Source organism: Schistocerca piceifrons, chromosome 2 (assembly GCF_021461385.2).
Source record: "Schistocerca piceifrons isolate TAMUIC-IGC-003096 chromosome 2, iqSchPice1.1, whole genome shotgun sequence".
NCBI lineage: Eukaryota > Metazoa > Arthropoda > Insecta > Orthoptera > Acrididae > Schistocerca > Schistocerca piceifrons.
Genome location: NC_060139.1, coordinates 855,921,737 through 855,943,354, shown reverse-complemented (window position 1 = coordinate 855,943,354; position 21,618 = coordinate 855,921,737). Strand labels below are relative to the sequence as shown.

Sequence of the window (21,618 nt, the reverse complement as noted above, 5' to 3'; positions counted from 1 at the left end):
TATCTTGCTGCTTTACTACTGTTCTTCATCCCACCACTCACCATCTTATGTGCACATAATGAAGGGTCAACTCTAAGGTATTTATCCAGAATTGAGGCTTGTTTTCATGACACTATCCTTATTATCCTTTTTTTTACCAATGTTGTTTAAATGATTGTATGCCATTGTGTATCTTTCTGTCCCCAACTTCTTCTCTCCTTGAACCCCCATGTTCTTCCATTGCCTCCTCTTCTCTGATGCACAAATAATGAGATTTGCAAGGTTGCAGATTAGATACAATAAAGCTTGTTTGTAAGGTTATGACATTCATGCGAAATCCAATTCATTCATTTTCCTTTATGCCATAATGATCTTGATCACATCATATAGTTACTGTAATGGACAGTGAAAACATTAATTCATTAATTTGTATACAGCTACATAATCATTTTGCTTCTGTGTTTGTTTTAGTATTTCAGATGCCGGACACGCTGAACTCTTGGTTCCTAATAACAGAACTTCATGTTTGGATGCTTATGGTTAGATCAATGGCAGCTGATAAGGAGGGAAGATATCTTCGTAACATCATTGTGGAAGCCATGTGGAATGATGTGTCTGCTAGAGCCAAGAAATTAGGTGTAAGTTGCATATTTGGAATTGCTTGCTTTTTCTTGAAAATGTCTCAGTAATGAACACAACATAGTAAAGCTCAATCTGTGTATATCAGTTCTTAATACAAAAACTTGGAAACAAATGAGGTGGTAATTTCAAAGGTAAAATCATTAACATTACTTTCTGTAAAAGTAACCTTGTTTATGTAACAGGATCAATATGCTGGCAAGTTAAAATATTTCAATAATTCCACTTTGTCATCATCTTTTTCTTTTCTTATCCAGCAAGGGTGACATTGGTAAGACATTGGATTTATATTCAGGAGGACAGTGGCTCAAATTCCCATCTGGTCATGTATCTTTCCTTTTCTTTGGTTTCCTTACCATTAAGGTAAAGGCCAGGATGATTCACATTGAAAATGACATTCCTTCCTACACATTCCCAATTCGAGCTGGTGCAGCATCCTTGTTCATCATTGATTGGACATTAAACTCTAATCTTCATTCCTTCCTTCTTTCAGTTTTCTTTTCTTTTGATGTTAAGATGTATATGTTCCTCTGCTGTTATGTGAAAAAAAAAAAAAAAAAAAAACTGCAGCAGGCAAGCACAAAAACAGTCAACTTTGTGAGACTTCAATAGAGTATACAATTATTGAAAAATTCTCAAATAAAAGTGTGTGGTAGCCTGGTCAAAAGAAGAATTGTTTTTTACAAGAAGACAATTTACTTATTTCTTGCATAAAACTAGCAGGCAAATATTGTATTGATAAAGTAAGAATGAGGTGGTGGCACATACAAAACATCTCTCTGTTACTTAATTTAAGGAGGAGTAAAGATACTGACTAGCTGGGGCATCGAGTCTATTATCACACTGACATTCCATTGATGCCTCAGGATGTATCTTCTCAACCAGACCCTTCTTTTAGTCAACTTATGGCATAAATTTCTTTTGTCTCCAGTTCAGTACTTCCTCATTAGTTATTTGATGTTCCCACGTAATTCTTAAAACATTCTTCTTCAGCACCACATTTCAAAAACTTCTATCCTCTTTTTGTCTGAACTGCTTATTGTCCAAGTTTCACTTCTCTTCAAGGCTACACTCCAAATACATACCTTCAGGAGGGAATTCCTAACATTTAACTTTATATTAGATGTTACCAAATTTCTCTTTTTCACAAATGCTTTTTCTTGCTGTTGCCAGTCTGTATTTTATAATCTCCGTACTTCAGGCATCATCAGTTATTTTGCTGTCCAAGTAAATAAACTCAACTATTATTTTTAGTGTCTCATTTCCTAATCTAATTCCTTCAGCATTACCTGATTTCATTCAGCAACATTCCATACACTTCTCTTACTGTTGTTGTTGATTGTCATGTAACTCCTTTTGAAGACACAGTCCATTCTGTTCATTTGCTCTTCTAACTCCATTCCAGTATTCAACAGAATTACAGTGCCATTGGCAGAGTTTAATTTCTCCTCTCTGCTCTCTTCCCTTTCATGTCATTTGGCTCTTAAAACTCCAGTATGGTTTCTGTATAAGTTGTGAATAAGCTTTGGCACCTTATTTAATACTATTTATTGTGAACTGGCTTTTGGCTTTCAGATCATCCTCAGACAACTTGAGACTAAACATATTATCCACACAACACCAGTGAGAGTTTATAGCTGTACAAAGATTGCTTTTCCAACATACATGACCTGTTGCAACTAAATATGTACATTAAAAGCACAAATTGAGCAAAGTGACACAGTGATTAGCACACTGGACTCATATTCAGGGATGGTGATGGTTCAAATTCCTGTCCCAGTCATCCAGATTTAAGTTTACTGTTGAGTTTGTGAGTATTGAAATATGAAGCATAAATTGGCGTATCTTTTGGCTGCATTGGCTAGAAGCTTGAATTTTGTACCACTGCCAAGGGACTATAGACCTTAGTATGTGACATAAAATTTCAACTTATCACCTCTACCCATTCGTGAGAAAAAAAGCGTCTTAGGCAGACACACACAACAGATGCGACAGACAGTCAGGCTGGTACGTGTGGGCAGCAAAGTGATCATGTAAGGGTTCCATTTTTACCAATGCGGGTACAGAACCCAAAAAAGTATGAGATAAACTTCCTTCTTGTGAAAATGAAATGTAATGGTTTTGAGAGCGAATTTTGAGGCTTGGTATTTAACGGTGGACTCTCCCTTTGATTAAAGTGACAATTGTTTTGTTGTTCAGGTGTAATATCTGAACTTTCTGAGGCTGGGAACAAATAATGGCTCCTTAGAAATGCAGAAGCAGTGAAAAGCTGATTCTCAGGCTGCACGGGTAACTCCTGAGTCACATCTTACCTTACAGCAGATTGAAAATGTAATAACTGTTCAGTTTCTAACATGTTCCAAATTTTCATGTGTGTCCAGCTGGTTAATCCCATTTCTAAACTACCTAGAATTTGGAGAATAAAAAAAGGGAAAATTATTACTTAACATCCCATCAGCAATGAGCTTACATTTACTTGGTGGTGAGTGTTGCTGACTCTCAGCACAGAGGTTTGTCTGGTTATTAGCTAGCATTCTGATTATTGAGTTTACATGCCAGAAATGGTTCACACCATTCATGAATATATCCAGTGCAGTTATCATAGAAAGCTGTTGCGGTAATGTTGAATTAATCCAACATAACTAGCCCACACTTTCCAACGTTTCTAATACTGTTTTGTAGGAGGTGTCAAAAACCCTTTTAGATTTTTCTGGTACTTGGTTTGTTAAGCATCGTGTTTATTTTGTCTGCAACTTCAATTATAGTTAATCTTTTTCAATGTGCAGAACACTGCAGAAGAAAATGTATAAACATCGCAAGTGACACAGAAATAAGACCTTTAAGCTCTGAGAACATTAGCAACTTTTTCAGCAGCTGTTAAGTAAAAATAATCATCAGGTTCTACTGAGACCTAAATATTTCTTGTATTCTATTTTAATGAACTTCAGATTGATTTTAGCTATTCATCACATGCAATATAAATATGAATAGAGTAGGTTTTACCAATTATGGGCTGTACGCTATGTGATCAAAAGTATGCAGACACCTGGCTGAAAATGACTTAAAAGTCCATGGCGTGCTCTATCATTAATGCTGGAATTCAATATGGTGTTGGCCCACCCTTTGCCTTGATGACAGCTTCCACTCTTGCAGGCATACATTCAATCAGGTGCTGGAAGGTTTCTTGGAGAATGGCGGCCCATTCTTCACAGAGTGCTGCACTGAGGAGAGGTAGCGATGGCGGTAGGTGAGGCCTGGCATGAAGGCGGCATTTCAAAACATTCCAAAAGTGTTCTATAGGGTTCAGGTCAGGACTTTGTGCAAGCCAGTCCATTACGGGGATGTTATTGCCGTGCAACCACTCCGCCACAGGCCGTGCATTATGAACAGGTGCTAGATCGTGTTGAAAGATGCAATAGCCATCCCCAAATTGCTCTTCGACAGTGGGAAGCAAGAGGGTGCGTAAAACATCAATGTACATCTATGCTGTGATAGTGCCACACACAACAGCAAGGGGTGCAAGCCCCCTCCATGAAAAACATTACCACATGTAACACCACCACCACCACCACCACCACCTCCGAATTTGACTGTTGGCACTACACACGCTGGCAGATAACGTTCACCAGGCATTCACCATACCCACATTGTGTTCTGTGATTCGTCACTCCACATGACGTTTTTCCACTGTTCAATCATCCAATGTTTTTGCTCCTTACACCAAGCGAGGTGTCATTTACCATTTATCGGCGTGATGTATGGCTTATGAGCAGCTGTTTGACCATGAAACCTAAGTTTTCTCACCTGCTGCCTAACTGTCATAGTACTTGCTGTGGATCCTGATGCAGTTTGGAATTCCTGTGTGATGGTCTAGATGCCTATTACACATTATGACCCTCTTCCACTGTTGGTAGTCTGTCAGTCAACAGACAAGGTCGGCCTGTATGCTTTTGTGCTGATGTGTCCCTTCATGTTTCCACTTTCCTATCACATTTGGAAACAGTGGAGCCAGGGATGTTTAGGAGTGTGGAAATTTCGCGTACAGATATGACACAAGTGACATCCAATCACCAGACCATGTGAGTTCGGCGGAGTGCCCCATTCTCCTCACTCTAGATGTCTAATGACTATTGAGGTCGCTGGTATGGAGTACCTGGCAGTAGGTGGCAGCACAATGCACCTAATATGAAAAATGTATGTTTTTGGCAGTGTCCAGATACTTTTGATACAGATAGTGTATATCAAGGGAGAGGCAGTCTCCATCAGTATTTGACAGTGTTATACATTATAAGAGAAAGACATGCTACACCTATTAAGTTAACTGCACTCTCACAATGATGCCTGGGTGGTAAAACCTAACCAGTAAAAGAGCTTGAAACATGTGTGCCTGGAAGAATCTGTCACTTAAATAAATTGCATTCCTTTTAGTTGAGTCGCAGATAGGCTCAACGAAGACTTTCATAGGCCTTCATCAAACACACACACACACACACACACACACCTGCAGCCTCGGGCAGCTGAAACCACACTGCGAGCAACATCACCATTGTATGATGCGAGTGGTGACTGAGTGGGGGTAAAGAGGAGGCCGGGGTGGAGAGGAGGAGGGAGTCACTGTCGTTAGTCACTGTCCTCACCCATCCAGCTCCTTTCCTGTTCCCATTCCAGTGCTACACAGCAGTCATTCCCCCAATACAACCAGTCTTTTATTTCCTGTCTTTTCCGCTTCCCCCCCCCCCCCTTCACTACCTCTCCCTTGCCATCCACTACCCTGCAGCACTTCACTATCTGTCACCACTCCCACCATACATCCCTCCCCCTCCCTGCCTCAGCCTCCTCTTTACCCCCACCCAGTCACCACTCCCATCATAAATCAGTGCTGCTGCTCACACTGTGGTTTCAGTTGCCTGACTGCAGTCGTGTGTGTGAGTTGCTACAGTGTCCTCTGAACTATACATTGAAATTAAATGCTCCTTCCCCCTCTCCCATGACCGACTAAGATGTTTTGCCTAGCAGAAAAACACACATCTGAGATTAGGTTGGATTCAGTTTTTGTTCCATAGGCCCAAAAATGAGATGATTCTCATGGGCAAGGGCAAGGTACAAGTTAAAAAGTATAACATAAAACATTTGAATATAATAGTCACTACACTGATCATTTGTCAGAAGATTGTCAAAATATGTGAATACAGTAAACTGGAACTGGCAATATTTACAGAATGAGTACACTGTCAGAATGAAACGTAATTATGGATGTTTAATAAATTTATCACACACAAAATACCTAATCTCGACTGTTGTGACAGAGTGCTGCTGGCCGGAGTGGCCGAGCAGTTCTAGGCGTTACAGTCTGGAACCACGCCGACCGCTATGGTCGCAGGTTCGAATCCTGCCTCGGGCATGGATGTGTGTGATGTCCTTAGGTTAGTTAGGTTTAACTAGTTCTAAGTACTAGGGGACTGATGACTTCAGAAGTTAAGTTCCATAGTGCTCGGAGCCATTTTCGACAAAGTGCTGTCAAAACTGAAATCTTAAGACTGGTCTAACAGTTCCTGTTAAGATATTCATCTACAGAGTAGAAGGAGTTGCCTATCAAAATGTCTTTTATACTTTGTTTAAATTGTCCTTCGTCTGAAACCAAGTTTTTAATGGTTGTTGGCAATTTGAGTGCGTCTAATAGGACCAAAACTAGTAAAATATGTTCTGACATTTTCACTAAGACTGTATTTTAATTTTCAAAGTTTTTCTTTAATTAGTTCTGAAAGTTACTTATTTGAGAATTTAGCGTAAAGAGTTACGTGATCACACCTGTACTGCACCTCTCCTCTATAAACACCAAGAAACAGTGTTTTTTGGAAAAAGACACACCATTTCATGAAAAAGGAGATTTATACTACTTCGCAAACTTAACCATGACTCTAAGCAACAAATCTCATCTGTGAGTATGAACTATACCAAAATCTGGCAAATGGGGACTTCAAGGGGACAATATTTAAGTGAGAAGTAATTGAGTTAGCAAAGGGGTAAAAAACTGATGTTTTAATTTTTTTGGTATTGTACCACTCACTTATTCTGTTGTGACTAAGAGCCATATTCCAGGTCAAACCACTGAACAGAACTGTTGGTGGGGAATAATGTGATATATAATCACACAGTGTTGACTCCTATTTTGTTGTCTGTAATTTGAATTGTGATTCAGATGTTTCTACACATGTATCTCTACAGATATCATTTCTAAGCAGTGTGATTAAGTTGCATGTGATAAATTGAATATACTAAAATAATGAGAAAACGGTTGAAATTTTCAACGCATGTTTCATTTCAGGCAGCGAATCCAGGTCTTGTACGGGAGCAGTTATCAGAAATGTCTGAGCAATTTCAAGCTGCCATTATGGGATATGACGAAGGACTGCTGTCAGATGATAAAGTGCTAGCTGGAGCTGTTTGGAGAAGATTCTTTGAAAGAAATTGTAACAACCCAGAGGCAGTTGAATGCTTAGTAAGATACATAAGAAAACAGGTATTAATCTTAATGTCTTCATTATTTATGCAAAATATACATTCCCATTATGGGGAGACAGTTAATAAAATATTTAAAGGGGTATGACATTTACTCATTCTCTCAAAGATGTAGATATCACAGCGAACCATACAATTTGTGAATTAAAATAAATAAATAAAAACAGAATTTGAAATAGTATTAGAAGTTTGTCATTGTCCATTATTTCTCTGGAATTTGAATGAAATTAGTCTGTGTGGTAATCAATGAGATTATCTGTTCGGTAAACATGAAAGAGGTAATAAACTGGAAGAGAGTTTGCTTACCATGTGTATTGCTATTTTACAGTGATAAGCAATAAAGATAGATAAACCTCTTACACTGATATGTAAGAGTACTTGAAATGTTGGTAAATAGTCCATTGAACTTTATACTTGAAATCGCCAGCACTTGCACTGGCCTTATATTATCAGTTGCTCAAAGCATATTTTATCAGAGTTGATGGTCCTTTCCCCCCTCCCAGACACATGGAATTAGTCCATTTTTGTCAGTATTCCTATCTGCTTGAATGCTTTCTCCTCGTTACTCCATTTCAGGCAGTTTGGATTTTCAAAACTTTGTAATTTGTTTCATGCTGTGGATGGTTCAGTGTTAGAACAGATGCAGAAATTTTTTAATTGCATATTTCTGCCTCGAGTCATCTTAGGCAATATGCGTAGCCTATTATCCCTCTAACTGCAGGTGATTTTCATATTTTTCCCTGCATCATTGTGGGGCATTTTTATTTGATAATTAGAACAGTTTTAAGGCTAGAACTATGGGAATGTAACAATGAAATCAAAAACTTACTTTAGAGTTGATTTTTAATGGACATTTAGTGTGAATAATGTGGGAAATGCAAATATTGAGTGTTGTGTAGCTTAAAGCAAGGTTTATACAAGCTTGGGAATATGGACACAAAATTGCTGCCACAAAAAGGTGTATGTGTAAGTATGTGAGTGAGACTTCAGAAAGTGTAGAATGCGACTTCCAATGTTTGACGGGAGTATAGTGATATCCAGTGTTCCAGGGCAACAGAAAAAGATTTTAGGGGAAAATAGTGGCCTATGATGTCCCAGAACAACAGAAAAGTATTCAATGGGAAAATTCATGACGTCGGGCTTGCAAGCAAATCAGAAATTACATCCAACACTTACCACAGGCCCTGCAAAATTATCCGGGAAGAGCTGAACACACGTTTTCATTGCCCGCACCTGGAGGTTTAAGATAAGAACAGGTTTGATCCTGAAGTTTACAGTCTCATTGAAACTGTATGCTGGATTGGGACTTGAACTTGAGACGTTTGTCATTTGTGTGCAGGGCTCTACCGACTGAGGTATCCGAGCTTGACTCATGACCCACATCTGTCTTACTTCTGTCAGTATCTCATCTCCTTCTTTCCAAAGTCACAGAAGTTTTTGTGCGTACATTGCAGGACTAGCACCTCCAGAAGTACTTGACCCTTAAAGTACGCAGAACTTCTGTGAAGTTTGGAAGGTTAAAGATTGAGGTATTGGTAGAAGTGAATTTGTGAGAGCTGGTGTCTTGAGTTGAGCTTGGATAGTTAACTGAGTAGTATACTTACCTGCACAAGGCAAGGGTATCAGGTTCAAATTCCAGTCTGGCACACAGGCTAAGTTTCAGATTGGTGCACACTCCTCTGTGAGATGAAGATTCATTCTGGAAATTTGATCTTATCCTCTGTAGCTGTATTTTATTTTTATGTTTAACTCATTTCTTCCATTTAGTCTGATTATCATCATTGTAAACATTGTGTAAAAGCATCGTCATTGCCACACATACCATATGCTAACAGTTCAGTAATGTTTAATTAAGAAACTAATTGTATGCCACAATAAAAGGTTGCATGTAACACTAAGTTGCGGGATTTCATCCTTACCGTGTCATTCACATAAGATAAATCACTTGTTGTCTTAAGACTCTTTCTGACAAGGGTATTCACTCTTTTCATATAGGGAAGCTTGTGGCACTAGTGGCTAACAGGCTGCATAGTTGGTAAGTAATACTCAAGAAACTGCTCTTCAGTGCACAAGTTTGTACTCAGGCTCCCTGAATGAAGTCATTAGCCATTCTACTGTTGCCCCCGTTGTGTTCAAACATCTATTACTAATTGATGTCATTCCTTTTCCCAGATGTCCCTGTTTCATTAATATCTCAAATTTTCATTTTTTGGATGCTTGTTATTCATTTAAGTACCCATTGATTCGGATGTTTTAAATACTTAAATCACCAGTTCCACCATGCTTAGTTGTTAGGTTCATTGTTTTTATTTCCAGTCACTAATGTAATGTTTTCAAGGTGTTGTAAATTCATTCTGCTTGACTTGCTTTCTATCCTCTGAAGTACATTTGAAGTACTGTGCTCCACAACTCGGGTAGTTCAGGTCTACCATCTTGACATCTATTTTTTGTGGTTGCGGAGGTAGAAACAGCTTTCTTTCATGCATTTCGCTACCCCCCTTTTTCTCATCATTTCTGTTTTCAGTTGGCATTATCATTCTCGTAGCTTATCGGGATCTGTCTCACTATTAAATATTTTCTATTCCCCCCCCCCCCCCCCCCCCCATTGTGACCCTGTTTTCCTGCTGTTAATCTTTTTCCTCCATTTAAACTCGGTGTTAGGTTCATAATTTTCGTTTTGATCTATTGATTGCGTACTACAACAGAATTTCAATCTTGGCGTCAACTTCATACATCCTGTCTCTCTTTTTCGTACGAGGGGCATTCAGTAAGTTATGCAACACATTTTTTTCTGAAAGCAGTTTGGTTTCATTCAGGATTTCAAAACATCATATTATTCCTCACTCTTTTGGCTACAGAACCCTATTTTTCAACGTAATTTCTGTTCAATGCACTGGTCTTATGCCACCTTACTGGAGGGCCTGTGTGCCTGCATGGTATACGTTGGGGCCAACATCTTGCTGCATCAGTAACCTCATCGTCACCCATGTACTGCTTCCCATTGGTCCAAACTCATGGAAGTTGGAAGATATGAGTTCTGGGCTGTAGTTTAGGAGCTCATAGAACTTCTTTGGACTGTTCTTCCTATTGTATGCACAGACTTGTGTGAGGCTTTGTGTTGTCATGGAGAATGAGAAGTTTGTTTGCTTTTTCTGGTGCCAAACACATTGGGAAGTTGTTCCTTAAATTTCCTGAGGGCAGCACAATACACTTGAGAGGTGGTCATTGCACCACGAGTGAGGACATTAAACAGAATAACTCCGTCAGGCTGCCCGAAGACCATCACGATGAGTTTATTGACTAAGGAGGTATGGCTTTAAACCTTTTCTTTGGAGAAGAGATGGTGTGGCACTACTCGATGGATTGCTGTTTCATTGCCTGTGATTACGCTTGATGAGAAGTTGTCACAATAAGCCTTGTTATGCACAAGCAATTCTGCACAGATGGTCTGTTAGGTGGCAAGGAACCCAGCGGGCACACACTTCTGAGTACCCCAGTTGATGGATGTGGTGTCAGCACTACAAACAGAGACATCCAATTGAGCAGTGAGGTGTTTGATTGTGATCTTTTGATCACCTCACACGAGTGTGTCCATCATTGCTGGAATTACAACTGTGTGTGGCTGGCCAGCACGTGGGAGATCTGACAGGTTTGCACGACCTTGGTGTGATGATGACAGACACTTGGCCCAACAGTTCACTGTGCTTTCGTTCACTACCAGGTCTCCATAGATATTCTGAAAGTGCTGATGAATGTGTGTGATGCTCTGGTTTCCTGCCCAAAGAAACCTGATGACACCCCTCTGCTTGGAATGCACCTTCGTTATGGGTGCCATTTTGAAGGCTATGTATGGGGCCGCCACCTGTTGGAACTTCATGAAACTACAGGAGCCGAAGTGAGAATATTCCACGAAGTCCTACAACAAATTCTGCATTTTTCAACCAAAATTGTTGCAGAAGAAAAAACGTGTTGTATTACTTATTGAAAACCCCTCGTATATCAAACAAGTTCTGTGCCAGTGTTTGGTGGATGGATCATTAGCTCTCTTCATTACCTGTACATCTTACATTTCCCAATTATCAGTGCAGGCACACTTCCTTTATTGACTTCATGCACACTTCATGAGTTAGTAATGTGAATGGCTGGTCCCACGTCTCTACACCACTACAATCCCTGACTAGAGAGGGGGAGACAGTCCTACTCTCTCTTTAACAGTGTGTCATCGTCATATGCCAGTGAAGAGTAGTCTAGTATTTATCTAAAGATCACAACAGAGCAACAACAATTGTCAACAGTTGTCAATATTTATTGGTTTTTGTCTTTGTGCATCTTGTCTTTAGTAGTGAACATAAATCATTTTTGTAGAAGGATATTTCTGGACTTGTGCATTTCACACACCAATCAGAATTTTCATTGTTTGTATCTATAGCTTAATGTCAAGACCAGGCTCAGTATTTTTCATTGCTGTTGAAAATTTTGCATTCTGGCAGCCTTAAAAAAACTAGGTATCCTGTCATAAAATAATGCATTTTACACTGTATTTTTACTATACCATCCGTGTGTAAAATTAATCGAAGCTTGCTCACATTTTATTTGTGTTTGTGCTTAATGATATGACAGTTCAGTTTTGTTCTTCTTTCTAGATAAAACTTCTGGATGAAATTGGAATAAATGATTTAATATCGAACCCAGACATTACGTGGCTGCCTGCTCCAATACCATCCGATGTCAGAGATCAAGAATTAGTATAAATATGAAAATACTGTAAAGTAGCTGTTACAAAAGCAGAAAATGTGAAGATAAAAGGCTGTGAGGCTATTTCCTCATTTTGTGCATGGGTACGTGTGTGTGTGTGTGTGTGTGTGTGTGTGTGTGTGTGTGTGTGAGAGAGAGAGAGAGAGAGAGAGAGAGAGAGAGAGAGAGCATCTGATATTTGGGTGTTACATATTGCACTGCATTTACAGCTGTGCCTGTTTTTTTTTTTTTTTTTCCCCCTCAAAATATTTATTTTGTGACAGTCATGTGCTCAAATCTCGTTTGACTGTAACAGGTCCCAAAATGAAATAAAAATATTGAAATTTGATTACCTCATTTCCTTTCATATTTTAGAATTAGCTGATGTTTGATAAATTTCAGAAAATTGTCTGATTGTTTAATATCGTTAGATGCAGCAGAGTAGGTCATATAACAAGTTGGCATAGGTCAGTATATACTGAAATTGGCACTTCTTCAAATTAATTATGTAAATATAGGCTGTAAATCACTCTTCAAACTGGTTCTCTCTTCTCTGTCAAAAGTGTGGAGTTGATTGTATTCGGAAAGTATTGGACACCTCAGCACGGCTATGTTAAAAGAAACAAAAACTTCCTCATTTGTTTAAAGCACTCCTTGATTGAGATGGATATTAACTGCTGGATATTAGCTGAAGCAATGGGTCATTGACACTTTCCTACACAAAAAAAGAAAACTTGATCAGCTGTTGGAATAAATCCTTCACTGAGAGGGAGAAAGAGGCAGGAAGAGGGATTAGGGGTTGGTAATTAGTTGCTCTTAGGGAGGCAGCAGGTTTTCTAGCTAGGAACACAGGACAGAGACATCAGGTACGTGGGTGGGTGAATGGACAGAGGAAGGAGAAACTGTTGGGTAGTGTGGTGCAATGGGGAGTTAGCAGAGATTGAGGCCAGGAGGGTTCCAGGAAAGAAAGATGTATTACAAGGATAGCTCCCATCTGTGTAGTTCAAGAAAGCTGGTGCTGGTGTGAATGATCCAGATGGCATGGTCTGTGTAGCAGCCATTGAACTCCAGCATGTTGTACTCGGCTGCATGTTGTGTCACTGGATGGTAAACTTCGTCCTTGGCTACAATTTGGCTGTGGTAATTCATTCTGGTGGACATAAGGTTGCTTGTCATAGCAAGATAAAAATCTGTGCAGTGATTGTAGCAGAGTTGGTTTATAACTTGGCTTCCTTCACAGGTGGTTCTGCCTCTGATGGGATAGGATAATTCTGTTGACAGGACGTGAGTAGGAAGGTGCTAGTGGGTAGATTCACAGTTCTTGCACCTGGGTCTCCCACAGGGACATGACTGCATGGGTTGGGAGTGGCAGTGGGGTCAACCAAGATGTTGTGTATATATAAGATATTGCAAAGCCTTAGTTCAGAATTACAATGCAATGTTCCTGTGGACATGCATGCATGTCTGAAGGAATATTGTGTCATAATTCTGAACACCACAGGCACTGCAAGATCATATTTATTCATTGACACTGGGCAAGCAACTTTCAATTAAAGTGCCCCTCCTGTACAGGAATATACATAATGAATGAGTACAGGTTGTAGACACATGGTTGACAACATATGGAAGTTTGGGTCTGGCCCTGCAGTGTGCTTGGATATCCTGTTGGGAAGGTGACTACTCACGACAAATGGGAAATCTGGGTTCGAGTCCCAGTCCAGCACAAATTTTCTTCATTGTCATTCCATTATACAGCTGATGGTTGTCCATATTGACAACTGTGAGTACATTTCATGTAAGATAGTGTGTAGGTTGGGTGGGCTATGGAATACCACTTCAGGAGTAGTAGGAAGTATCTAAAACAGGATATCCCTCATTTCTGGACATGGTGACAGATAATCAAAGCCATGATGAAGGATATGGTTCAATTGCTGTAGTGCAGGATTATACTGTGTTGAGGGGACAGGCTCTTCTTTATAGCTGATTGACAGGGCGGTGGGAGGATTAGGGACTGTGTAAGGATATGAAGGATATGACAGCAAATCTGTTGGCGAACTAGGTTGTAGTAGGTAGGTAGTGGGTAGATAGTGCTTGTCTGTGAAGGCCCTCATGTGACATTCACCATACTGAGCAAGGGAATTGTGCCCACTGCAGATAAACTCTTCACGGGGGGCCATGCAGTATGGGATCAATTTTTCAATGTACAAGGGGTGACAGCTGTCGAAATCCAAGTACTGGTGGTGGTTTGAGAGTGTAACATGGACAGAGGTGTGGATGGAGCCATCAGAGAGGCGGTCACATCCAGGAAGGCTCATGAGGACCAGGTGAAGCCGATGAGAGAGAAGGTGTTGAGGTTGTGAAGGAATGAGGATCTTGTCCCTGGCTCAAGGTCATAATGATATCAGTGAACCTGGCCCAGACTAGCAGCTAGGAGTTTTGGAAGGCTAGGAAGGTTTTCTCTTGATGGTCTGTAAACGAGTTGGCATAGCAGGATGTCATGCATGTTCCCATGGATGTCGCGGATTTGTTCATATACCTTCCCCTTAAAGAAGTATTCGGTGTAAGAATATAGTTGGTAAAGTTTGAGGAATGAGGTAGTGGGTTTCGCATCTGAAGGACATTGGTAGAGCTAAAATTAGGTAGCGGCAAAGCCGTGGGCATGAGAGATGTTGTATTGGGAGGTGACATCAACAGTGACGTGTAGGACTGCAGGTGGGGGTTGGTAGAGTAGGCAGGTTTAGGATGGGCCTAAGGATTATTATTTTTTTTTTTTCTGCCTGCCATCTGTTTCTCCCTCACCCACACCACCTGACACAATCCCCATGTCACCCCATTATACTTGTTGAAATGCAATCCCAGCATTGTGTGCACAGCCGAAACAATCTAGGGGCACAGTTGTACGTGTCTTTGTATTTCACTGTAGCTCAACAGAAGATTTGTTTGAAAAGCTGCATGTTTTCTTTCTTACTTGTTTGTACCTGTGAATGATGCATTACTCCTGTTATTTACTCCTAAATTATTTGTGTGTGGTATAATATTTTCTAGATCTCAAAAATTGTCTAGTTACCAGTGTTTTGTAGCTTGTTTAGCACCACTCAGAGGACACATGCAGGCTAATTCACTAAGAATGAGTTTGCAGTCTGCTTTGAAGGAGGGCTACTCAGATGTAACAGAAACCTGAAATATCTAGAGATCGCAACTGATAAGAACACTCAGTTACAAACAACATTTGTTAAGAACTGCTGCCAAAATCAATACTCAAAATAACTTTCTCCAGAAACCCTGTCGCACATCATGGGGATCCTACGCATCAACGTTCTATACCTCACTTCTGGTGTAGTATTTGCTGGTGGTGTTTGATGTAACTGTAGATATTTTACAAAGATATTTTACATGCCTTTGTATTACAATTTAAGAACAACAAAATTAATGTATTTCAAAGACACACACACACACACACACACACACACACACACACACACACACACACAGGCAGACATACAGACAGGTCTAGAATGCTGAGGCTAGGACAGATAGTTGGCTGTGACCTTATAATAGGAAACATCCTGACATTTGCGTGAAATAATTTAGGGAGACCATGGACAACTTAAATCAGAGTGGCTGGATGAAGAATGGAGTTTCCACCCTCCCAAATACAAGACCACTCTCCACAAAGTACTATATCATTCAGTTTCCACCTAGTGTACACTACTGTTTCACAAATAAGTAATTTAATAATGATAAGACTAGTGCTGTACTGTTCAACCATTTCTCACCCAGTCACAGTACACACTACACACACATTGTTTCATAACACTACACATCAGCACCTGATGTCGGGATCATTTTTTGCACTGTAACTTCCTGTTTCTTAGCCTGAAAAACTGAGTTAGCATCCATATATAACAAGTGATATATTGAGTGCAGAAAGAGGAAAAGGCATTAGTATTAAGCCACATACACACTGAGTTTTAAACATACTTTCAAACCATGATTCTGACTACTTGCTGTGGTCACCATTTCGAAACATAAACATGGCAACATGTATCCAAAGCAGTGTCGGCACAAATCGGAGCAATGTTTCAGGCAGCTACCACATGTTACCACTGCACGGCACTAACGTTTGTTTATATGTTGCATTGTGTGCATCAATTGTTTAGAGTTGTATAGTGTCGTGTTGTGTACTTTCTGGGGAAAAAATGGATGAGACGACAATCTTTCGAACTGCTAGTGCTCTACCTGACTAAGGACTGCTTATAGAAAAAATAAATAAATAAATAAAATAAAAAAAGCAGTATATGAACATTAACAAAAAACCTGATGCTCTGCAGCAAATTGCTGATTCATTTGCCTGAGACAAAGCATTGAGAAAAAAATATGGTCCCTTTTTGTCGCGTATCAACATGAAAAGAAGAAGATCGTGTCAAGCAAATCATCGGACATTGATGCAGATGCTTTATATAAACCATCTCTTGAAGTTTCTCAATGATGTCCATGAGCCACAAAAAACTGCACACACTATGGACAAAGAGGTACGAAAATTATCATTGCGTGCCTGTATTTATATTTTATACTGTACAGTAACATTCATCCATAGTTGTTTTGCCATAGTACACTACATTGTGAAATTTAAAACTAATTTGCAAATTCATCTGAAATTTGTTAGTTTGTGTTCAAAGCTTCTATTGTATATTCTAGGGTGCAGTAAAAATTGATGCAGTGATGTATCATCTTCATTTGTCTGGAATCATTTCACCTGTCTGTATATCATAGGAATTCAGGCTTCCTTGTGGAATATATTGCTTCCTTGCTTCAGCATTTCATGTAAAAAGTTGTGGAGGTACACAGCTGTAAGGGTGACAGCTTGCGTCTTGCCTGGTCGCAGGAATATTCGTTTTTGGAAGAGAGAAAAAAACCAAAGCCATAATGCCGAATGTGTTCTCCACAACCATTATAACCTGAGGCAGTCAGCAATTTAAAAAAATGTTTTAGAACCATGAACGGCCGGCCGGAGTGGCCGAGTGGTTCTAGGCGCTTCAGTCTGGAACCATGCGACCACTACGATCGCAGGTTTGAATCATGCCTCGGGCATGGATGTGTGTGATGTACTTAGGTTAGTTAGGTTTAAGTAGTTCTGAGTTCTAGGAGACTGATGACCTCAGATATTAAGTCCCATAGTGCTCAGAGCCATTTCAACCATGAATGTCCTTCCACATACTTTCATTATGTGTTCCTGTAAATCATCTGCCATGAATTTGTCCCTCCAGGTAGAGATTAAGCTTGTGGCAAGTTCATTTTATTTTGATGAATTAGTTCACTTATGGTCACTTTCTTGAATACACTGCCATCTGAAATTCTTGCTTGGCAGCCAATATCTGCATACAAAAAGTTGTAGCTGGCATAAATGATAGTAAGCGGCACAATGCTTAATGACCCTTTGTAATTACAAAATTTTATGCCAATAGCAACACAGGACAGTGAATGACTATATAGTTCCCATCAGCTGCTCCCACACAATAGGATAAGTGAAGTATTTGTGAGAACACACGTGCTATTTCAGGCTGGTCATTTTCAGTCACAGGCTTCTGAAAGAAATAAATTTGATTTCAGGTTGTGTAAAATTTGACAGACTGAGGGAATGATGAGAAAGAGAATGTTGCTGGTTCTTCTGCATAGTTGATGTAGAAGGACCAGCAACGTCCTCCACTGAGTAAATTAGTAATACAAGTGAATAGGAAGCAAGGTGGTGAGCTATAAAATGTTGCTTCAGCATTATTGAATAAACTTCAGAAAAGACAGGAAGAGCAGTTTACTGTTGAATGCAGCATCTACAGCCAGTATGTGGCATCTAAGCTGTGAAAACTGCCACAGGTGCATAGAACTAAAATTATATCAAAGTTTCAGTGATGTTCTAATGAAAGAACAAATAGACTATTTTGAAAGTCTGAAGTCATTAGTTGGTGTGGATGTGTCCGGGGCATCAAGCAGTAATTTTGATTCCCCTGTCACATTACTTATTGACACTTGACACTGAAGAAATTTTTTTTGTAATATCATGGAGAACAAATAAAAATTTAACAATGTTTTTCATTTACTTACCTTTACATAATCTTTCAATACTTTCACCATTGCTCTACACATTTCAGGTAATATTCGGGATATAGTTGGCTTCGAAATGTGAAATAAATATGCAAGGCTGTAAAATGAATCTTCCGTTGCCAAAAAACAAAGAGTAATACTGAGTCTTTGATTGGTTGTAATTGCTCTGCTGTAATTTGTGTCTTTTATTGAAACAATCGGTGCCATCACATTTGCCAGAAATTCCAAATCAGTAGATGACATCTGATTGAAGTGACGGAAACCAGAGCTGTCTTCGATTCAGCTCCAGTAGCAACTTGTACCTACCAGTTCGTATATTCTATGGTTTTGCCCACCAATGATAATGACACCTCTCATTTTGTTTTGAGTGTTTTCTAGTACTGATAGTACGGCACCACACATCATTACAACTTCCTCTGCTCTGTGGTTTTTAAGTAATCCTTCAATATGTTGAATGTTTAGTTTAACAAGTGATTAACTGCCTTTTTAAATAAGTTTGTTTTAGCAATTTCTTTAATTTCCTTTGGTAATTTATTGTGAAGTTTTATTCCTTGGTAGAAAATGCTGTTCTGAGGTTTATGTTAATTTGTTTGGTGAATGTAAGTTCAGTCAAGATCTTGTTCCGTTGTAGATGGAGCTGTTTGTGCAGTAATTACAAATATTATTTTTCATGTGCACAAGTGATTGGTAAATTATTCAAATGGTGCAGTTAAAATTCCCAGTATTTTGAACTTATTTTTACAATGAGCTGGACTACTGTATTTGGTTGTTATTCTTATGACTTTTTTTACCATTTCTAAATTTCATTGAGGATTTCATTTGCTTTCTCTTGAAGGAGTTCTGTTGGTCTCTCAGTGACTATAATATTATCATCAGCAAATAATTTTTTTTCTCCATGATGTGTTTCAGTGAAACTTTTTGACTACTTTGAGGTACATGTTACCTTTGATCTCCGTACTATCTGTGCTACGTATGGTCAGAACCGGTCATTAGCTACCCCTCTTATTCCTAACGTTTCTAGCTTTTTTAGCAAAATCATTTGGTTACCAGTATCAAAAGTTTTTGAAAGATCTAAAAATATGCCTGTGAGACACTCACCTTTGTCAAAAACATCAAATACAACTTTTGTGAATTCCATTGTGGCTGATTCTGTACTTCTACCACATTGTAAACCAATTCACTTAAAATATTGTATATATTCAAATAACTCAGTGAAAAGGTTGTATGTATTACAGTAACTCATTAGTCTGTCCTTTAATTTGATTCTATTATTTTTGAGAATGGTGACAACGGGGAAGTGGGCCAGCGATTTTCTGTTTCCTGCATTAAATTTTTAGCATATACTACTCTTGCCTGTTTTACATACTCTGGAAATTTCCGTGGTGTGAAGGATTCATTGCGTATGTTTGTTAAGTGAGCTTGTATACTATCTTGAACTGTTTCAGTGTGTTGCAAATTATTAAGTCTGAACAAAACAGTTTCATTTAAAATGGTATATTTTTTTAGGACACAGATTTGGCACTTAAATGAAAAAAACGAACTTTGAGGAGATCCTATGTACACAAAACATACTTAATGAAAATACCAATGAATACTACATTGAATGTTAAAAACATTTTTCCTTTTTTACAACACTTCCTCCAAAAGGATAAATAAAACGGTCATATGAAAACAAATAGTTACTGTTTTGACTTCCTTCACACCAATCTCTGCACGCAGCAAATTAAATCGAACTCACTCAAGTGGCTTTGTCAACAGATCAGCTAACTGGTTTTTTCCGTTTATATGTTCTACCAAAATTTCACCATTCAAAAATCTTTTATGAACATAGAAGTGTCGGACCACTATGTGTTTTGACAGACAATGATATTCAGGTTTTTTTGCCAATTTTAATGTACTGGCATTGTCAATATAAAGTGGTGGAGGTTGTTCCGGCATTTCAACCAAGTCACTTAGTAAACGATGTAACCAAATTAATTCTTTGGCTCCTTCACTTGCTGAAATGATTTCTGCTTCAGTTGTAGATGTAGCCACTACCTTCTGCAACTGGCTTGTCCATGATATTGCCCCTCCATGGTACTTTGCCACAATACCAGTTGTTGAACGTCTTGTCCGTCTGTCTCCAGCTAAATCAGCATCACTGTAAATTCTCAGATTTTCTTCTCTATCATAGATAATGCAATCATTTAATGTACCTTTCAGATACCGAAATATGCGTTTAACTCGGTTCCAGTCTGAAGCAGTTGGTTTTTTCATAGCTCGAGCAACTCTATTGACTGCAAAACTTATGTCTGGATGAGTTGCTATTGAGAGATACAGAAGCCATCCAATTGCCTCGCTATAGGGAACGGAGGATGAAATTGCTTCTGTTTCATTCTGATCATTTTCTTCATATCCAATGGGAGTTGAATTAATTTTAGATTTCGCCATTAGAAATCTTTCCAGTATTTCTTTCATGTACTTTACTTGACTTATCATAATTGCTCCATTTTCATTTTGTTTTATTTTTATGCCAAGAAAACTGTCAAGAGTCCTCAATGTTATATCAAATTCACATTGTAAAGTGTTCAGAAATGCAATTATTTCTTCTTTGTCACTGCCAACAATTAGGCCATCATCAACGCAAATAGCTACATAAAGTCTTTTTTCATTGCACTTGCGATAAAACAAACAAAGATCTGCAGCACTGTTCTGAAAACCTGCTTTCTCCATAACTCCCATAAACAGTTTGTTCCAGCAGCTTGGTGCTTCTTGTAGTCCATAGAGACTCCATTTCAGGAGAGACACTCGATGCGTACTATCTTCAAAGCCTTCTGGTTGTTCCATGTATACTTCATCTTGAAGTATTCCATTCAAAAATGCTGTCTTCACATCAAATTGTTTCAACACCAGTTTTTTTGAAGCAGCTACCACTAGCAAAACTCTGATGGTGTCATAACATGCAACAGGACAAAAAGTATCTTCATAATCTATTCCTGCTTGCTGAATATATCCTTTAGCAACTAATCGGGCTTTGAAGGGAGTGTTTCCATCAGCTGAAACTTTTTGACGTAGAACCCAACAATTTTGTAATACTTTGGCATTCGTAGGATGTTCAACTAACACCCAAGTATTGTTTCTCTTTTTCTAGTTCTTCATTGATAGCTTGCATCCAATTTTCTCTCTCATTTGACTGTAGTACTTCAGAAAAACAGTTTGGGTCTTTTTGTTCACCTGCAGTAAGATTTAAAAACACCAAGAACTCACCACTTTCTATCCAGGCTGGTTTTCTTCATAGTCTTCTGTTCTCCATTCCATCTACGTTGGAAGATTCTGATGCTTTGGCTTTCAGGAAATCTGCTGATTTTATTTATTTATTTTTTTTTTTTTAATCTGATTCCTCACTTCCTCCAGATTCAAGTCCTTTAAAGTTTTCTTCAATTTGACTTCCTCCAGAAGCAGACTGCCGAGGAATGTGTAAGGTAATGTGATCACTGTGGGAGCTACATACTATCTCTGGTTTAGATTTTATATCATGACTCAAGACAACTTTCCTTTTGGATGGAACCCAGACCCTAAATCCATCTTTGTCATTGACATACCCAACGAGTTGTCCAGAAACAGCCTTGTCATCAAATTTTGAACGGAATTGTTTGCTTATATGAACAT

General features: G+C 38.9%; 1 protein-coding gene across 1 annotated transcript in view; it reads left to right on the top strand.

Moving 5' to 3' along the window:
• The window catches only part of LOC124774854 (ubiquinol-cytochrome-c reductase complex assembly factor 1), a 147,682-nt gene extending 135,462 nt beyond the window's left edge, over positions 1-12,220 (top strand). The window contains exons 4-6 of the mRNA XM_047249515.1: positions 451-617; positions 6,944-7,138; positions 11,781-12,220. Of these exons, the coding sequence (XP_047105471.1) occupies positions 451-617; positions 6,944-7,138; positions 11,781-11,888 (470 nt within the window). The 3' untranslated portion in view covers positions 11,889-12,220. The remainder of the gene's footprint in view (positions 1-450; positions 618-6,943; positions 7,139-11,780) is intronic.
• Positions 12,221-21,618: the final 9,398 nt, after the last annotated feature.